The 21,014-nt window shown below is 34.6% G+C and overlaps 1 protein-coding gene and 1 long non-coding RNA gene across 4 annotated transcripts in view; both read right to left on the bottom strand.

The window, feature by feature from the left end:
• The window catches only part of LOC127115096 (LEAF RUST 10 DISEASE-RESISTANCE LOCUS RECEPTOR-LIKE PROTEIN KINASE-like 1.4), a 97,711-nt gene that overhangs the window by 48,856 nt on the left and 27,841 nt on the right, over positions 1 to 21,014 (bottom strand). The window contains exons 2-4 of one of the 3 annotated variants that reach the window (XM_051046783.1): positions 18,402 to 18,434; positions 17,945 to 18,007; positions 16,721 to 17,830 (exon numbers count right to left, since the gene is read on the bottom strand). The exons of 1 other annotated variant lie outside the window; for it this stretch is intronic. In XM_051046783.1, the coding sequence (XP_050902740.1) occupies positions 16,914 to 17,830; positions 17,945 to 18,007; positions 18,402 to 18,434 (1,013 nt within the window). In that variant the 3' untranslated portion in view covers positions 16,721 to 16,913. Of the gene's footprint in view, positions 1 to 16,720; positions 18,008 to 18,401; positions 18,435 to 21,014 lie in introns of those variants that run through there. One more of the 3 variants, XM_051046777.1, reaches the window with a different exon arrangement.
• Positions 12,881 to 16,276, bottom strand: LOC127115190 (uncharacterized). The gene is made up of 3 exons (XR_007800692.1): positions 14,267 to 16,276; positions 14,090 to 14,180; positions 12,881 to 14,005 (listed from the first exon to the last, which is right to left on the bottom strand). It is a non-coding gene; the product is annotated as an uncharacterized LOC127115190 (long non-coding RNA).

Here is a 21,014-nt window from a genome sequence, read left to right as displayed (position 1 = left end):
CAATCAATGGATTTACACCAATCTCCTAAAACAAACATGGATATCAGATGCCAATCAACTGGACTTACACTAATCTCCTGAAACAAAACACAACATGGATACTGGATGCCAATCAATGGACTTATACCAATCTCCAAAAGCAAAACCAAAACATGGATATCAGATGCCAATATATCTGGGCTTATTCCAATCTCCAAAGGATGATCATAGGAATACAAATGCCAACAACATGGACTTACAATTGAATCCTCACATACAACAAGCAAACAAAAGCAATAAGAAAGAGGAAATAAGTTGCCAATAAATGGGCTTACACTTAACTCCTAACAAATCACAGGAAACAATTGCCAATAAATGGACTTATGATTGACTCCTCAATGGTCATAAGAAACAAATGCCAATAAATGGACTTACAATTGACTCCTCAAGTACAAGACAAAGATGTCACAAAGCAATGAACAATGATCATGCAATGATGTATAATTAATGATGATAAATGCACAGAGGCACACATAAGCAAGGATACACAGATGAATCAAGCAATCAGACAAACAATGTCAGTTAGCACACACTATATACAAGCAATCAGGCTCAAGCAAGGTTAGGCATTAAAGCCAACTGGAATAGGGTATATGAGCTCTTAACCTTAACATTGAGAGTTAAGGTGAAGCCAGATGAGATGGAGATGAGGGGTGTGCCTCATAGCTCTTATCCCTGGTCAGGGAGAGCATTGAATGATAGAAAGTGTGGGAGTTCAGAAAGTTGGAACTCTCTCCACAAGTTATAGACTCTATAGATCTTGGGTTAAGATCCACAATGCATCAACATGTAATGTGAGCAAAGGGATGACACACTGAATAGTAGGAGATGGATTACACATCTCTTTTATCTATCAATTGCCTTATCAAAGGACTTTTCCTGCTTAGCACAAACATAAACACACAAGAACATGGCCTCTTAAGGAGGGCTTCAGACAGGTGCCTAGCCACATAACAGGCTAGGTCTTCCAGACTACATGAAGAAGAGAAATTATACCTAATTGGTTAAGCAACCAATCAAAAGCAAGTTCAAAATGAACTTAAGCAACTAAGTACCTGTGGAAACATCAAACAAATCAGTATACTATACAGACAATCAACCAACAGTTAATGCAACAGACAACCAATATAGGCAAAGGCATAAGCCACAAGTCAAACTCAAGAGAGTCAACATCAACCTACAAAACACACATTAGTAAGCAAAAGCAAATATCAAATGCTCTCAAGATGAGGCATCATCAATTGTGTAACTTGAATGTGTAACCTGAAACAAAACTTCAAACATGAGCAACCAACCACTAGGTCAAAGCCTAGGGTCAAAGATGGAGAAAAAATTTAAAACAGAAGCTCAAACTTGACATGAATCAACTTCAATCCAATAAGAAAATAATCCAAAAGGTCTCATGCCATTATCATATACCAAAAGAATTTCATAATCAAAATACATCAAGGTATACAAGTTGGAAGCACATTGAAGCAACATGATGAACAAATGCACACTAATTCAAAAATGGTTCAATTAATTCCAAGAAAAATCATGGCTAAACAGAACACATCAAGTGACCAACACACCAAAAATCAAGGCATTTGGACAAGTATAAGCATGGCAAAGAAATTCACTAAGTCAAGGTAAGCATAAACAAGCCCAAAGGAGGCACAAATTGATACACCAACTTAAAGCAATCCTAAAACAGAAATGACAAGTGATAAATGACTCAAACCAAAGCCACAATAAACTTCAAAGTATCTAAAATCAATGTACAAAATTTCAAGTTCATATGATAAAGCATAAGCATTTCACAAATCATGAAAGTTCAACACTCTTCAAAAGTCCAAACATGACAAGCCAGAAAGGAAAATTTCAAAAAAATCAGAAATGAATCCAAAAATTCCACAAAAAATCATGATCAAACCTAACATGTATATCAAGTATCATACAAAAATTCAGATGATTTGGCATTTATTTGGCATGGTAAAGAAAATAAGCAAATCAAGCAAGCCAAGGTGTGACTCACATTGTCACACCTACATTAATCAGATCATATCTCAACAACCAAAAATGCTAAAAATGCAAACTCAACTCCGAAATGTCAATTAGGATGTCTAGTTTAAGCATGTCAATTTTCACATTCATTGGATCAACCATCATTATTTCACAAAGAAAATGGCAAGCAAGGTACATGATAGCATATGCATGAACAAACCCTAGGCAAGTTTAAATTCCAACCGAGCACAAATTCTGGAAAAATAACCATAAAAAAGTAGACTTCATGAGGAACAAGGTACAAAAAATCTCATGTCATTTGGATGCATATTTAGGGAGTTATGATTTTTGGAATGAAGAGAAAAATTAAAAAATGCATGAATGAAGCATATGAACATGGATAGCATAAATGAACTAAAATGCAAAAAACCAAATTGAAAATGTCATGAACTCGGAATCGAACCGAGTAAGAATTTGAACCAGGCACGTTTTAGGTGAAACGCGTCGTTTCACTTAATCTACCTGGCAGTGGAAATAAGTAACAACCAATCAAAGTGCCACGTGAAAGCCAAATGTACCAATACATGCATAGAAACATAAAAACACATGCACATTGGCGCTAACAAGATCAAACTCAGCCTGGAAAATGAAAACCTAACAAGTTCATCCATGTTCATCGTGTTCATCAACTCAAGAACAATCATGCACAGAAATTCACCATACGCATACCAATAGATTCATCTCACATCACACATCAACAATCCAGGCTCAATTTATTCTAATTCTCAATAATATGAATGGATCGAGCAAGAGAAGTTCCACATGTCAAAATTAAAATCAACATAACTACTTCAATTCTGCATGGATTTCATGGATCTAAAGTTCAGTATAACCAGCATTAAAGGATCTACAAGATGCATACATCAATTTCATGAATTATAAGATTCAAATTCTGACCTTAATGAAGCTACAGAAGTGAAATCGTGCGATTCAGGCCTGGAAAAGCTGAAACAGGTCCTCCTCAACTCTTGGATGAATGAATGAATGAAGAATTATAGCTCAACAGTGCTTGATTTGTCCAGAAATTTCAGCTGCCATGAAAGGATGCAAGGTTCAACAGTCTCAATTCTTGATGAATTCTTTAAGATCTTGCTTCAACAATCTTCAATTATGCTTGTAGATGATGAATAAACCACGAACCAAGCAAAGGATATGAAGAATTTGGATGAAAAAGTTGAGAGAAAGTTGAGAGAGAATTTTCAGATCTGAGATTTTGGAAGTGTTGTTATAATTTTCTGTTAGGATTAGCTATATATACCATCTGTTAATGAAGCTGCTAATCACAATTAAACCAAATGCAAATGGATTAGTGAAATTCAAGTGTTGATGCAAAATGGCAAAATCACCCTTACATGTGCATGGCAATGCTACAGTGCACGATTTTTGTGCTAATTCACTTGCAAATGCTGTTTAGAACCAAATGCCATTGGAAAAATGTAAAGGCAATGCATATTTTTCAAATTGGAAATTTCCCTCCAAAATTCAAATGAAATTCAAGTGAAAATGCCAATATTTTTGTGATGGAAATGCATGAAATGTGATGCATGTTTTGGATATAGCAAATCAAGAGATAAATGTTCCAAAAAGAACCATTCCATTTGGCCTTTTGGTGTGAAAGTTATGCACTTGTGAAGTTCAAAATTACTTGGCAATGATTGATCCATAATTCCTTAACCACACATGAGAAATGGATGTTCTTGGACTTTTTGGAAAGGTGAGAGCAAGATCTTCAACTTTCATGTTGGACAAAATTTCATTTGAAGCTTTCTTGATGATGTAATCTTGAGGAGAAGACCTTTCCATTTTTGGCAGTTTCAAATTACAGGTCACTTACTATTTTTGGAAACTTTTCATCTGACCTCAAATTCTTCATGGTTGATGTTTGACATGTCAAATGAGACTTGTATGGACATGAATGAGGTCTCTCTAACCATCTCCCACCTTCAAATCCATGATTGAATGCACAGTTGACTTGTGTTGACTTTTCTAGGGTTTCAGTTGACTGGCTATGCTCTGATGGAATCCAAGCCTCTATCACTTGAGATTTTGATTCAAAATGATATCATAACTCATATGAACTCTTGTGAATGATCAATGGTGCCCAAATTCTCAAGAATGGCCACCATTGATTGCTCAATGAATGCCTTTGACTGTCTTGACCTAATGTTGCTTCATCTGCAAGTAACAAGGTTAGATGACATATTTTTGTACTTTTGGTTAGTAAACAAATGAAAAGCAATGATATACAAATGCAAAACATGCTTGGTGATCAAGAAACACTCTCAAAAGATGACCCACCCACTAAGAAAGCAAGCAAGGTGCATAATGATCCTTGAGGCAATGATATGATATGATATGATGCCATGAGGGATCTTAGGGACAAAATTGGGGTCTTACACAAATGTCAACTCATACCATGAAAAAAAATTTAAGTACCAAATATAAAACAAGCATTAAGATTAAAGACTCATTAATATTAAAGCTTGAGTGGACTTACATAAAACGCCATGACCTATTTAATACATGAATATAATGACTACATCTAATCCCCAAACAAAGATATTTTTAGCTACGTTTACTCATCATAGATGTACCAGTAATCCTAGGAAGACGAGCTTGGAAGTTTATTTTCCCTGTCACTTGAGCAATGCTTCCTCCTTCAAACTCCCTCTTATATTCTCCTATTGTAGGTCAAGGTGAACCTACTCCAATTATGTACTAACTCATTCTGTCGAAACTCCATTTGCAATAAACTAAAGACCCCTATTTATAATTGTGTATTAGAGCCTTTGCTAGGTGCACTGCCCATCCTCGCCCAATGAATCGTCTTTCTTCTAGAAGTAACTTACACTTGAAATGACTGATGGCTTCTAAGCTCGCTAGGCGCGCATAGGATCATGGCCTAACGAGCCTTGCTTTGCAGGAAATTGCTTTGGTTTGGCTTTTGTGTGATGTATTATGGTTTTCCAATCCTTTTCAACTGCTTTTAGTTAATACATACTAGAAATATCCAAACAATTATTCTATCACTTTTTATAGACACTTTAGTTTTTTGCATGGATTCCTTGTAAAATAAGTTAACCAGCGCCTATGTATTTTACAAAAACTTGGCACTATTAAATGCACAATCATGATCAATGGATGGATAAAATAAGGAGAATAATCTTGAAAATTTTAGTAAATAATATTAATGGTACTCTTTTTTTAAAGTCAAACAATGCCTCTCACATATAAAAAATAGTTGATAAAGTATTCTAGATGATTGATCAGTTTGTGGAAGAAGTAGGGGAAGAAAAATAGGCCAAATAATGGAAACATAATGAAGAAGTTATTATGGATACGGTTTTTTTTTAAATATTGTCATTTGTTTAAATTGTGCTTATACGTTAATCCAATTCCTTTGATTAGTAGATTCAGACGAAAAATCGACCATGAGACTTATCTTCGAGGCAATCGGCGAAGCCAAAAAAATACAAACTAACTTCAATGGTGTTCAAAAAAAGGTAAAACTAACTTCGGTTTATATATGCATATATAGGCTGACCTGTATATTCTAATGCCTGTAAATTTGGTGTACATTCTCAAACTAATTTCATATTTCTCTCTATAATTTAGTTTCAAGTTTTTTTAGGATATTATTGATGAGAGGTGAAATAAAAAACTTTACAAGCATTTGCATGTTACAAGCTACTATCTCAATCATCAACTATATTACAAATTACAATGATCATTTTAAAGCTTAATGTGAAGTCAAGTGTGGTTTGTATGATTCTTTGCACATAATAGTGCTAATATGTTTCTTTAGGATATTATTTATGAGAGGTGAGATAAAGAACTTTACAAGCCTTTGCATGATACAAGCTACTATCTCAATCATCAACTATATTACAAATTACAATGATAATTTTAAAGCTTAATGTGAAGTCAAGTGTGGTTTGTATGATTCTTTGCACATAATAGTGATAAGATGTTTTTTTTTAGGATATTATTGATGAGAGGTGAGATAAAGAACTTTACAAGCCTTTGCATGGTACAAGCTACTATCTCAATCATCAACTATATTACAAATTACAATGATCATTTTAAAGCTTAATGTGAAGTCAAGTGTGGTTTGTATGATTATTTGCACATAATAGTGCAAGATGTTAGTGAAATTAGAAAAATTGATGCACAACTTGATAATTTTAAAACAAAGGAAAAAAAAGAAGTGGTAGTCTGCTTACAATGGCTTCGCTTAAAAACAAAACTCCAACACATTGGTGGAAGTCCTACGGGACGAGGGTTCGAAGCTTCAATCCTTTACGATTCACATGTTAAGCTTAAATTGTAGTTCATTCGAATGTGAGAGAAATTGAGGTTCTTTTGAAATGGTAAAGTTTAATTTTAATTTATAGTTTTGAAAGAAGGGAATGGAGTTGAAGTTGCCTCTACTGAAAATGAATTTGGGATTCGTAACCTTGACGATGACTTTGATGGAGAAGAAGATGATATGATGGATTTGATAATCAAAATGTCTTAAAATGCTTGTTAAATGATATATTTTAGATAATGTATGTGTTGGTATGATGTTTTTTGGAATGTATTTGAGACAATTATGTTTTTAGTTGCTGTTAAAAAAACATGTTTAAGGAAATTATGTTTTTTTGAATGAATGTGTGTTATTTATGATTAAATAGTTAGTTTTCCTAGTTATTTCTATAATTTTGTCTATTTAATTGGATCTTTTTATTTGTGTGATGATCCTATGAATTTTTGTTTTTTCTATACCCTAATGATCTTTATCGAGATCTCAATTTTGACAACTATGATGGAGTCCTCTGTATATCTGTGATTCTAAGTGTCTTTCGCGAGCCTGATTGCAAAACTGATGTTATAAATACTATGTATCATCTGTTTTTCGTTTCGAGTTTGTTCTACGTTTGTGTTCTAACACAATGTTAATGTAGTGAGCAACATTAACCAAAAATTGAGAAGATGACAGAATTGCAAGTTGGAAAAATTATGCACACATGGACGAAGTCAACAAAACACATAAAGAAAGATAGTTCTTATGTCACGGTACTATTATATATATATATATATATATATATATATATATATATATATATATATATATATATATATATATATATATATATATATATATATATATATATATATATATATATATATATATATATATATATATATATATATATATATATATATATATATATACCATTGTAAATTATTTGAGACAACCAATCAATTAATGAAGCCAAATATTTTATGCATTTCATTTAATGTATTTTTTAAGTTAGTAGTTCAACTTCCCGCATATTCACTTTAACATTTTTTATATTAGTTAAGAAACTCACAACTGAGAGACATGATTTCTCTCTTATTACAATTATTTGAAGATAAAAATGACTATGGATAATTATCATCCGATTCACAATTAGTTTGAATTTAAAACAATAATATTAAAATTTAGTTCGATACACTTTTATTTTTTGATATGAAAGTATGTTGTGAGATATTGGATCGAACTATAGTATGGTCGAAGGGTAGCTTCTTGGTTCGAAAATTCGACAGGATTTTAATATGTCGTCAAAGTCTGTTCACATGTTGTAGTGAAAATATGCTAGGATTGTTATCATGTAGAATTGAGTCTGTTCGTTATGCTCAATTGTTTAAGTTAGTTTGTTCTCTAAGTTAGCTTGTGTAATGAGCTTGTGTGTAAAAGCCCATTAGGTTAGTGTGTAAGTTTTCTTATAAATAGGATACTAATCTCTCATTATTGCATAGTGCAAATCCTAATTAAGGTGAGAGATGTTATTTTCTATTTTGTAGCACTTATAATCTTGTTTGAAAGAGAAAGTAAAGAATAGCAATTTATAACCAATTTCATTGTGTTCTTATTGTTTTCTCCTTTTCTACCATTGTGGATTTCTTACTGATCAATAAACCAATTATACTTTGTAATTCCGGCATCGTTTTCACAACAAATTGGTGCGGTGAGCATGGAGAAGATGTTGTCAACAAATTATGAGATTGAAAAGTTCATTGGAGTGAAAGATTTCAGTATATGGCGCTTGAAGATGAAAGCTCTACTGTTTCAACATGGTTGTTTAGAAGCGTGGAAGGAAGACAGAACCATGGACGATGCGTTAAAGGATAAAGAAAAAATGACTATGGTAGAGAAATCCCAAAATGCCATCTTATTGAGCCTTGGTGATATGGTTCTTCAACGGGTTTCGAAAGAGACGACGACATCGAGTCTTTGGGAGAAACTCGAAAGTTTGTACATGACCAAATCATTGGTCAATCGCCTCTACCTGAAGCAAGCTCTGTATTCATTCAAGATGAGTGAAGACAAAGTTTTGGCTGAACAGTTGGATATGTTCAACATGCTAATTCTTGATTTTGAAAATATCGATGCCAAGATCGAGGATGAAGATTAAGCACTGTTGTTGTTGTTGTGTTCTTTTCCGAAATCACATGCTCACTTCAAAGAAACTCTCTTGTATGGAAGAGAGTCTCTGACCTTTGAAGAAGTTCAATCAACCTTGTACTCTAAGGATTTGAACAAACAAAAGGAGCACATGCCATCTTCAACTGGTGAAGGTTTGTCGGTTAAGGAGAAATTCAAAAAGAGAGATGGCAAGTTCGACAAGAAGAAGGGTAAAAGTCAGATGAAGTCTTGTAGTGGTGATGCATCTAGTATTCGATGTTATCATTGTAAGAAGGCGGGTCATACAAGAAAAGTGTGCCCTGAACTCCGGAAAGATCTTGGAGGTAAGGATAATGGCAACGCAACCATTATTCAAGATGATTTCGACTCATATGATGTTCTTGTGGTTTCAAGCGGCGACTCAAGTAAAGAGTGGATTATGAATTTAGGTTGCACTTGGCACATGACTCCAAACAAAGACTTATTCGAGGAACTATGTGATCAAGATGGTGGATTTGTATTATTTGGAAACAATAAAGCTTGTAAGATTGCAAGTGTTGGATCTGTGAGATTCAATATCCATGATGAGTCAATAAGGTTGTTGTCTGATGTTAGGTATCTACCTGATTTGAAGAGAAATTTGATTTCTCTTGGTGAATTAGACAAGAAAAGAGATGATTTCTAAGGAGAGAAAAGCATTCTAAAAGTCATGAAGGGGTCGAAGAAAGTATTAAGAGGTGTGAAGAAACAAGACTCGTATACCCTTGAGGATGAAGTTGTCAGTGGTTCTGCAGATGTTACATCCACAAAACTTTTTTTCGAAGACAGAAATTTGGCACATGAGATTGGACCATGTCAGTGAAAGGGGTCTGGTCGAATTAGGGAAACAAAATCTACTTGGTGGAGACAAAGTCAAAAAGTTGAAATTTTGTGAATCCTGTGTACTTGGGAAATCTTGCAAAGTGAAGTTCAATAAAGGCTAATAAAGAACACATGGGTCCCTTAATTCTAACCATGCTGATCTTTGGGGGCCTGTAAGATGTCCCTCACATTCAGGAGCAAGGTATTTTATATCCATAGTTGATGATTATTCTAGAAAGTTATGGGTATTCATTCAGAATACTAAGGATGAAACTTTTGAGAACTTCAAAAGTTGGAACACTCTGGATGAAAATTAGATTGGCGGGAAGGTCAAGAGGTTGAGAACCAACAATGGGCTTGAATTTTGGAATGAGGCGTTCGACAGTTTTTGTGTAGCCTCTAGTATTGTAAGGCACAAAACTACTACAGGTACTTACCAACAAAATGGTTTAACTAAAAGGTTTAACCGAACCATTTTAGAAAGATTTAGATGCATGCTGACTAGTGTTGGGTTAAAGAAGGTGTTTTAGGCTAAGGTTATTTCGACATTAACATATCTGATAAATAGGTGTCCTTCGTCTGCGTTAGATATGAAGACTATGGTGACTAGAGGCAGGCCACAGAAGGTGTATCACCAATCGAGATGTAGTTTTCAATGAAGTTGATATGGCTTTCAAGAAAACGGATGATGTTATTCGAAGTGTATAGATATCTAAAGAAGAGATGGAACAAGAAGAGGTGGAGCATGTCGATGCTGAATTGTGTATCTCAGATCAAGTTGAAGAAGAACCACAAAATGCTGAAGTTACTGAGGAGGATGAGGAAAGTGTCGATGACTACCTGTTGGTAAGAGATAGGCCGAGAAGAGTCATCAAGTCACCTCAAAGACTTGGGTACGCAGATCTCATAGCTTATGCCTTAATCTCTGCAAGTGACGTTCTAGATGAAGAACCTATAGACTATAAGGAAGTTATGAGGAGTCTAAATAAGACTGAATGGTTGAAGGCCATGGATGATGAGATGAAGTCTGTTCATTATAAACACACTTAGGAACTAATCAAGAAACCTGCTAGTGCCAGGTTAGTCACCTGTAAGTGGATTTTCAAAGTTAAGGAATGAATCGAAGGAGTGACGTCAAAGAGATACAAGGCAAGATTGGTCGAAAGGGGTTTCACTCAAAAAGAATGTGTCGACTTCAATAATGTGTTCTCTCCTTATGTGAAGCATAATTCTATTCAATTTTTTTTGCCATAGTGGCATAGTTCAACCTAGAACTGGGACAAATGGATGTGAAGATTGCGTTCTTGTATGGAGATCTAGATGAAACAATCTTGATGAGGCAACCTGAAGGGTATGCAGAAAAGGGTAAGGAAGATTATATGTGCAAGCTGAATAGATCTTTATATGGACTGAAACAATCTCCTCGATAGTGGAATAGGAGATTCGACAAGTTCATGACACACATAGGTTTCATTAGAAGTTAGTTCGACCAATATGTTTACTTCAGATTTCAACATAAAAATTCATTTGTTATTTTGTTGCTTTATGTGGATGATATTATCATAGAAAGCAACAATGTTGAGGATGTAATGAAGGTGAAGGCTGAACTCAGTAAGGAGTTCGATATGAAGGATCTGGGAGCAACATCCAGGATTCTTGGGATTGACATCCGAAGATATAGAAAGCAATCGAAATTATGCTTATCTCAAGAGACATACCTATGGAAGATTCTCGACAAGTTTGGTATGTCGAATTCAAAGTCTATTGTGACTCCGACAAACCCTTAATTCAAGATGAGTACAAATCAGCGTCCCAACACCGAGGTCGAAAGATATTATATAAATATCATCCCATATGCTAACATAGTAGGTTCTTTGATGTATGTTATGGTATGTACTAGACATAACATATCATATGTAGTGAGTCTTGTAAGCAGGTACATGGCGAATCCTAGAAAAGCTCATTGGCAAGCATTGAAGTGGATTCTGAGGTACATAAATGGGTCTCTGAATAGAGTTCTGATTTATGGTGGAGCATGTGGTGAAAATAGTAAAGCAGAAATCGAAGGGTATGTCGACTCTGATTATACAGGTTGTATGAATTCTGGGAAATCTATTTCTGGATATATGTTCACTATGTTTGGCATAACAATTAGTTGGAAAGCAACTCTGCAGAAGTTTGTTGCCTTATCAACCACTGAAGCATAATATATCTCCCTCATTGAAGTTGTGAAAGAAGCATTGTGGCTTGAAGGTTTTGCTAAGGAACTAAAACTTCAAGGTCGAGTTATCACTGTTAAATGTGATAGTCAAAGTGCTATACACCTGTCGAAGAATTCAGCCTATCATGAATGAACCAAGCACATTGATGTGAGCTTGTATTTCGTTAGAGGGGTAATCGAGCATAGAGAAGTCCAAGTGCTAAAGGTTTCGATATATCATAATGTTGCTGATATGATCACCAAGACATTACCAAGTAGCAAGTTTTTCCACTGCATAAAGAAATTTAGTTTATTCCCTTGATGTTATAGAGTTTGTTCCAAGGTGGAGATTTGTGAGATATTGGATAGAACTCTAGTATGGTCGATTGGTAGCTTCTTGGTTCGACAATTCGATAGAACCATAGCATATTGTTGAAGTCTGTTCACATGTTGTAGTTGAAATATGTTAGGATTGTTAGCATGTCGATTTGGGCTTGTTTGTTATGCCTAATTGTTTAAGTTAGCTTGTTCTCTAAGTTAGTTTGTGTAATGGGCTTGTGTGTAAAAGTCCATTAGGCTAGTGTGTAAGTTTTCTTATAAATAGCATACTAGTCTCTCATCATTACATAGTGTAAATCCTCATAAGGATGAGAGAGGTTATTTGCTATTTTGTAACACTTGTAATCTTGTTTGGAAGAGAAAGTAAAGAATAACAGTTTATAACCAAATTCATTGGATTCTTATTGTTTTCTCTTTTTCTACCCTTGTGGGTTTCTTACCGATCAAGAAATCAATTATACTTTATAATTCCGACATTGTTTTCACAATATATATGTACTAAATAAGGGCAATAAGGTTAGTAGAAATACTTATTTAATATTTTAATTATTTTATATATATATATATATATATATATATATATATATATATTACATAAATCTTATTTTTTTTATATAATCTTACGAAAGAGAAAATGATTTTTTTTAAAATAACCAACATTTTCAATTAAAATACCAAAATAACCATAATTTCAAAAAATATACCAAAATAACCACCTTTTTTAACTGATGCGTCAGTTGAATTGACACATCCAATTAAGATCCAAAGGAGGCACCAAGAGTGCAGGCGCATGCACGCAAAACCAATGCATGTAGGCGCCACATGCATTGGCGCATGCATGCCTTGGTGACACATGCATTGGCGCATGCATACATTATATAGTGTATGCGCCAATGCATGTGACACATGCACCTTTATTTTATTTTTAATTTTAAATGTTAAATTTATAATTAATAAAAAAATACTGAAAATAAAAATTATATTTATATTATAATGAAAAGTTACATGGAATTGACAAGAAATTCAATGATCCACCAGATTGAAATGCCCCCCTGTTCCACATCCATGTACGTTAGTCTGTCTTCGAGGTCTCCCACAATTTTCCCGAGGTGTTTGGGGTCTTTGTATGGTGACATGATCCAATGGTGGCTGGTATGAAGGTCTGATGGAAGATCCAACAGTATTTGATAGATGTGTCATCATTTGTCCCCAATAGCTGGGGGGTTTTCGCCAACGGTGCTACCGTAATTGAGTTCGGTGCCCATGTTGTCGTAGTTAGGTCGTTTTGGTTGGGTGAATTATGGATGGTATGGTTGCCCGAATCGGGACATTGAATCGGTTTGGAAATAAATCAATGGTTCCTGGGATGTACTATAGTCAAACAATGGTTGAGTGTTATGCCGATGGGATGCTTAGGTGGTCATTGGAGGGGGGGGGGGGGGGGCTATGATTGCATGAATCCTATGAATCATCTGGGTTATAGACTGTTGTGGTGGTTGTGTATGGTTGTTGGTGGGTAAGGTTTGCTTCTTGGTTTTGAGGTTGGGTGTGTGGCATGAATTGGTTGTGAGATTGGGTGTTTGGTTGTTGGGTGTATATGGTAGGGTGATGATGTGAGGTTGGTCGTTGGGTTTGGGTGGGTTGACATTGTTCTTGGACGGGGATTTGTTGTTGGGCGTATGATGACGAAGCTAGTTGGTGTGGATCAATCAAATACCTTGGCTCAGACATAAATTGTGGCATTATAATCGACTTAAACCATGCCATATACTATTGAGTTGGTCTAGCACCCTGTATGACTGGCTCGTTTAAGATGTGTTGTCGTCGATTCCTCCAATGAAGACACATCTCTTTGCAAAGTCTCTCAATTCGGAATAATCCCATTGGGCATCGACTCTTTGTTGATGTCAATCTCCCAAACACGACGGAGGTTCTATAATTTGTTTATGCATGTCGAGCTGCAGTTTTACTCGGTTACTCTGGTGCATATCCACAGTAGTGAACCGGATAATTGGTGTTTTTGCTGTCCAAACTACACCATCATCATGGTTAACCTGATGATCAAGACCCAGATATGGCATATAGATAAACTGTATAAGAATATGACATGATTAGATGATATGTAATTTGATAATTATTTTTAAATCAAAAGTAGAGTTGTGTAGGAGTATTACATCGTCTGGTCTAATGTGGTTCAATAGATTGAGATAGACTACTACAATGTGTTTCAGACACCTGCTGTAGTTCATCCCTTTAACTAACCACCTGGGTCGAAAACATTTGAAAAATATTATTTATAGTTAGTTGTAAAATAAATTCTAATAAGTTAAATGGTAAAGTTTTAAACTTACTTTGTTGCATAGGGGAATATGAATGACTTCTCGTTTACTGGGGCGAGTGACGACATTCTTGACCAACCTCATGCTTGTAGAAAATATGCACATGAATAAAACGTACAACTATTTTTTTTGGAATTTGACACAACGCACTATATAGACGGGCCAAAACAGATGAACTCCAACTATATGTGCTTACCTTATTTATGTTTCCTAACAATGGTAATACATAATATTTACCGTATTACCAGTATTTTCGGGAAATAAAAAATTACCGAATAGAATCATAATATAACACTGAGCTTTAATTATTTTTTCATACTCAGTAGATTCTTCGGTCAATGTTATATTCGCATAATATTGTTTGAGATATTTTAAGTTAATACCTTAACCCCTAGTTTGACCAGAAATCTCTCCTGTATCTTGGTCGTCACATAAAGGGGAACCCAAAAATTCATTGAAAATAGAGTTATCATGGTTAACTCTACCATTTACGACCTTACCCTCGATACGTAGATCCAACAACATGTAGACGTCCCCAAGTGTGACAGTACACTCACCGAAAGGAAGGTGAAATGTGTGGATCACGGGTCTCCATCTCTCCAACAAAGCAAGAATAAGTTTGTAGTCAACCGAGTATGAGACTATGTTGAGGAGATTACCAAAACCGCATCCTTAAATATATGGTTCTATCAAAGGATCGCGGGGTACATATTCATATACACGGCATCAGAATCATTTTGGATCCTAATAAAACATAAGTAAGAAATAAAGTAAGAAGAAGTAATAAACAATAGAAACATAAGTAAGAAATAAGTATGCTCCATGAGTAAGAAGAAGTAATAACATACAAACATCGCAATATTGTTGATTGTTCGTCCATGTTCATCACCCGTAGTCAATAGAGACATAATATTGTAGAGGTTGAGTGTTGCAGAGGTTGAGTGTTGTAAAGGTTGAGTGTTGTAAAGTTTGATCGTTAGTATTGCAGATGTTGAGTGTTGTGAGTTGTTGCCCTATTTATAGATGAGATAATGTTGCAGCATGTGAATAGCTATGCAGCATGTGAAGCATTTGATAGGGCGCATGCATGTGAGGATAGGTGTAGGTGCCTAAGGCTAGGGCGCATGCTTTGTTTAAGACATGCATTGTCATATGCGGCAAGACTAGTGGCGTTTGCATGCCTTTTTATGCGCCATTTAAAAGGGCGCCTACCTTGGATTATTAGGGCATGGGCATCTTATTTGCAGGCGCATGCTTCTAGTGTTGGATTATTAGGTCAGAGATTCTTTGTAGGCGCATGCTTTGCATTGTCTTGTCTCTGCGTGAATTCTTTGCATTGTATTGTCTTGTCTTTGCAGATTAATTGCATAATCAGTACATACACTGTCTCCCCTATTTAACTGCATACGAATAACATATCAATGTATTCACCACATTACATGATCAATACATACACTAAACTTACATTTAAAAAAATGTCTTCCTCACCACATTACATGATCAGTGCCCATACCGAAGGTGAAATATTTGAGCATCAATTATTCAGTTTTTGTTTTCGCAACACAGAAGTAACTCGGTTTACAATAAATCAACGATCAAAATTTTTACATTTGAAAGAAAGAATAGAAATGAAATTGCAGTGTAGTCAGGTGGGCCAAATCATCTATAAAAATATGGTGTGGTCTGCAGACAACCAAGTAAAGTTTTATCGGTTGAAGATTCGAGATGATGACGATGTTCATCATATGTCTCTGTCAGTCTTAATATCCATCCATACACACACTTCTCCATTTTGGTTGAACGTGGACTCAAGCCATTGAATTCTTCTAATCCTTTCATCATCTTCAATTTCTCCATCTAACCAACGGTTCAACGTCCGATTATGACGTTCAAACGATTCTATATTCCAAAGTCGGATCTTTATCGGAGGTGCGACTGCTGAAAAAATTAAATCGACATTTCTCTTGTGAATGTATTCAGATATGGTTAAAGAATAAAAAATTGAAGGGGATTGAAGTAGAATGAAAGAAAATGGGCTTGGAGGGTAAGAAGTAGTCTGAAAAGTATGGGAGATACACATGTTATTTATAGATGAACCATGAAATGCATGCGCCAATGCTCTAGGCGCCACACACACATGGCAATGCATGCGCCAGATGCATGGGTGCACGCACTAAATCACACATGCATGCGCCAAGAAACATGACGCCTAAGTGCAATGCCATTGGGAGCATGCGCCAACTTCAATGGTACCTCCTTTGGATCTTAATTGGATGCGTCAGTTCAACTGACGCATCAGTTAAAAAAGATGATTATTTTGATATATTTTTTGAAATTTTGGTTATTTTAATATTTTAATTAAAAATGTTGATTATTTTTTAAAAAAAAACAGAGAAAACTAATATACTTATTTTTTTATAATAAGTGTTAACAATAGGCCTTAACTGCCACTTACTAGCTGCCTACTTCCACAAAAGATAAAAAAATTATAAACTATAACATTTACATGACCAATTAATTGCTCATAATTTTACATTCTATATAAAAACACTTTGAGACATTAAGCTCCCCTTTACATGATGATTAAAAGGATTGAGCTAATCTCTATTCTAATTAAAAAATATTAAAAAGTTATACATGCCCTCACATTTTAAGACATTTAAGACTCTGATATTGATCTAGTAGGAGATGAAAGTAATGGTTTTGGTGGTATTTGCAATGAATTCATGCTAACTTCTAACATTTCAACTACTTTACTCATTGTAGGCCTATCATTAGGAAATGTTTGAATACACCACATACCCACAATGGTCATTCTCCTTGCAATCTCATCTTCTTTCGTATCCATTACTCCATTAGGTCTCAAATCACTTCCAAACTCAAGTCTACTATATACCCAATGAGGAAAGTATATCTCACTTGTGTGACTTGTATCAGCATTAATATTTTTCCTTCCACCCACCATTTCTAACAACATCATTCCATAACTATAAACATCCGACTTATGTGAAACTCCTCCAAAATGTCTATTCCATACTTCTGGAGCTACATATCCCATCGTCCCTCTTTGATCTGACATCGAAATAATGCTTTCTTTTCTAAGGCAAAGCTTTGCAAGTCCAAAATCGGAAATCTTTGGATTAAAGTTCTCATCCAAAAGAATGTTATGTGGTTTTATGTCAAAATGTAAAATTCGAGTGGTGCATCCTCTATGCAAATACTCTAGCCCACGAGCTATTCCTTTCGCAACATGATGCAAATTATCCCAACTTAAATATTCAATAGTTTCAGATCCCTTATTGTAAATAAACTTATCAAGAGAACCGTTAGACATAAATTCATATACAAGCGCTTTTTTTCGCCCTTCAAAACAAAATCCAAGGAGAGTAACAACATTAACATGTGAGGTTCTAGTAATACTTGCAACCTCATTAATAAATTCTTCACCATTTCTTTTTGATGCATTCAATATCTTCACCGCCACAGGACAACCATTGAATAAATTTCCTTTGTACACAACACCAAAACCCCCTTGACCAAGTTTAACTTTGAATGAATTTGTCATTTTTTTTATTTCTGAAAATTTATATTTCTTTTGGGTTAAAGCTCCATGTTCTTTAAAAAATGCTTCGATATTTTTATCATTCTTTGTCTTAAACCATAATTTTACTGGTTGTATTGATGACTTACCTCTAATATAACAAATTGTGATGCACATCAGCAACGCTACTATTACTACACCTCCAACAACACCTGTTGTCAAAAAGAAAATCATCTTATTATGTGTTTCGTAGAAGAAACAAAACAAACAAAAAAAGTTAAAATTATAGTATTGTGTCTTTTCATATGATGTTACTTTTGGTGTTAATGACAAAATATTAACCCCTTCTAATAAAAGTGATACAATTCAATATCTCTCTATAATCAAAGATATATTGGTATGGGAGTTAGTTGAGGAAGAGAGATGGATCTCAAAGACAATGTACTTTTTTTTAATATGTATTGAGCACTACTATTTTAAACATGGATTCCCTCATGAATATACTACTAGCTACCGTAATAAAAAATCAATTAATTCCTTAATAAAAAATATGATTTTAATATAGAGGAATCTGATAAAAATAACAAGAAAAAATTTATTTATTACCAACAATGAGTTTCCTCTTCAAATTCCGTGAGCCTGCGACAATTTGTTATGAAATAAAGATCAGTTATGTTTGTTTTAACTCAAGTATAATATTCTACTAGAGTAACAAACATAAACATGTTACATTTATACACTTTCGTCAGAGGCTTGGCAAAGAAAGAAAACATTAGCAGACATATGGTTTAATGTCCCCCAATTTACATGACATCCAAAGAAAATAACACTATATACTGCACTAATAGTAAGTCATTATAATTGTATGTGCCTAAGAAATTACTTATCCTAATTAGCTTGAAGAAGAGCAATACTCAAAACCTTCTAATGTAGTCCAACATATGAACGGGTCAAGCCCAAAAGGCACGCACCCCGTTATTTTGAATGTCCTCCTACTTATCATCGAATATGAGCAATACTCAAAACCTTGTTTTAAGTTGCTGAATATTTTCATAAGACACTTGATGATTGCATTAATGAATTACACAAATGACATTAACGGGTCATAAAAAAATTACTAATAAAAATAGTTCTCATGACTATAAGTAGGCATGACAACATAACCCGTACCCGCGGGTACCCACCCGAACCCGACCCGAAATTGACGGGGAAAATCCGTTTTAACTGGGTTTGGGTTTGGGTTTGGGTTTTCCCCGATAATAAAATATGGCGACGGATCGGGTAATGGGGACACTAGTACCGACCCCGTTTATTTTATCATGTACATTATTATTTATTTTTGATGATTTAAAATATTAAATAAGTGGTCAATGTTTTAATATTTTGATTTGTATTAATTACCTAAAATATTCAAAATATATGTATGGAATTTTTTTATATTGTTTTATTTTATTATTTGTAGTGTAATTAGATTTTTAAAAAATTAAATATTTCTATTAAAAAAATTGATTTCACTAAATGGATGGTGGCGAGGCGGGGATACCTGAACCTAACCTGAACCCGTTTGGGACGGGTTTGGGTTTTAATTCTCCATCCCCGTTTGGGTTTGGGGCGGGGAACGGGGATTGTTTGGGAATTCGGGTTTGGGTTTGGGGGAGGTAAAAACCGTCCCCGACCCGCACCGTTGCCATGCTTAACTATAAGCATGGATGCACATTAACTATACTAATGTTAAACAATTTTAAATTGTGCTTTCATAACCAAATTATCTACAACATATTAAAAAAGGAAAGGAAATTAATAGAACTTCACACAAAAGTAATAATAAGAATATTTTCAAAAGTTTTACCATCAACACCACAAATTTTGAGGTAGGAGTTGTCCATGAAGAAACATATAAACTTATTATTTTCAAATACACATCTTCCACAAATTTTCTCAAAATGATGAAAATTAGGTGCAGTCAAATACAAAACAAACCCCATATCTAAAATATCAATATAATTTATTTTCGACAACTCTTAACATTGTCTCACAAGTCTATCACTATTGAGATTGGTGCACATATTAATAGTGGAAGACCTGAATTGATTGGCTTGTAATTCAATGATAGAATTAGGTTATGGTATAACCACAGTTCTTAACATGGTACCACGAGCCTATCGATTATGGTCACCCACAGTTTATATGCGCACCAAGCCCAATAGTGTTAGCTATAAGAGTTTGTATTGGAAAAAAACATGTTAAAAATTGTGGTTGGACCTAAAACTATGGCCGACTCATCAAAGACCTAATCGAGTCTTCACTTATTGTGGTTGTACCAACCACACCATTGAGTCATGCTTTGTAAAGCATGAATATCCCCAACCACACCATTGAGTCATGCTTTGTAAAGCATGAATATCCCCTAGATTAAAAAACAAGGCCATGACTCCTTCCTCATCTAGTTCATCTGCCAATAATGTCTTAGATCATCCTCCTCCTAATCCATGAAGCGTCTCTTTTGGTTTTACACAGGATCAGTACAAAAATATCATAGAGCTACTTCAACAATGAAGATCCACATCTAACACCATGACCAACTTTATCACCACCACTCTTTGGATCCTTGACACAGGTGAAACTGATCATATTACTTATAGGCTTGCATCCCTTATTAAGCATAAGCATATTAACTTTGTCTCTAGGACTTTACCTAATGGCTCACAAATTATTATGTTCATATCTATTAACATTGAACTTTCCTCATCTCTTACCATTGATAATGTCTTGTATACACATAACTTTCATGTTAATCTCATCTCTATCACCAAACTTATTACTAATCATCAATGTTATCATCACTTTCGTGCTAATACTTGTCATATTATGCAAAACCATTCCAAAGTGGCTTATACATCCTAGAGTCTCCTAGCTCTCGCATTCTTTAGAATTATGTTGATAATAACTCTCATAAACTCTAGAATTCCAATTTAGGGCATGTATATGATGTAGGCTTTCAAGTCATTTTCTAAAAACTCTCCTTTATTTCTTGTAAATCAAGGTTGGCACCTTGGGATTTTTGCCATTATGCAAAATAGAAAATTTGTCTTTTCATTTGAGTATTATTAATATTGTTTCTCCTTTTGAATTGTTACATGCTTATTTGTAGGACCCTTATTCAACCATATTTATTTTAGGTCAAAATTACCTTCTCACTTTACTATATGATTACACTTG

The sequence above is a fragment of the Lathyrus oleraceus genome, chromosome 1, assembly GCF_024323335.1.
Source record: "Lathyrus oleraceus cultivar Zhongwan6 chromosome 1, CAAS_Psat_ZW6_1.0, whole genome shotgun sequence".
In the NCBI taxonomy this organism is placed as follows: Eukaryota; Viridiplantae; Streptophyta; class Magnoliopsida; order Fabales; family Fabaceae; genus Lathyrus; species Lathyrus oleraceus.
This window is presented reverse-complemented; position numbering and strand designations above follow the sequence as displayed.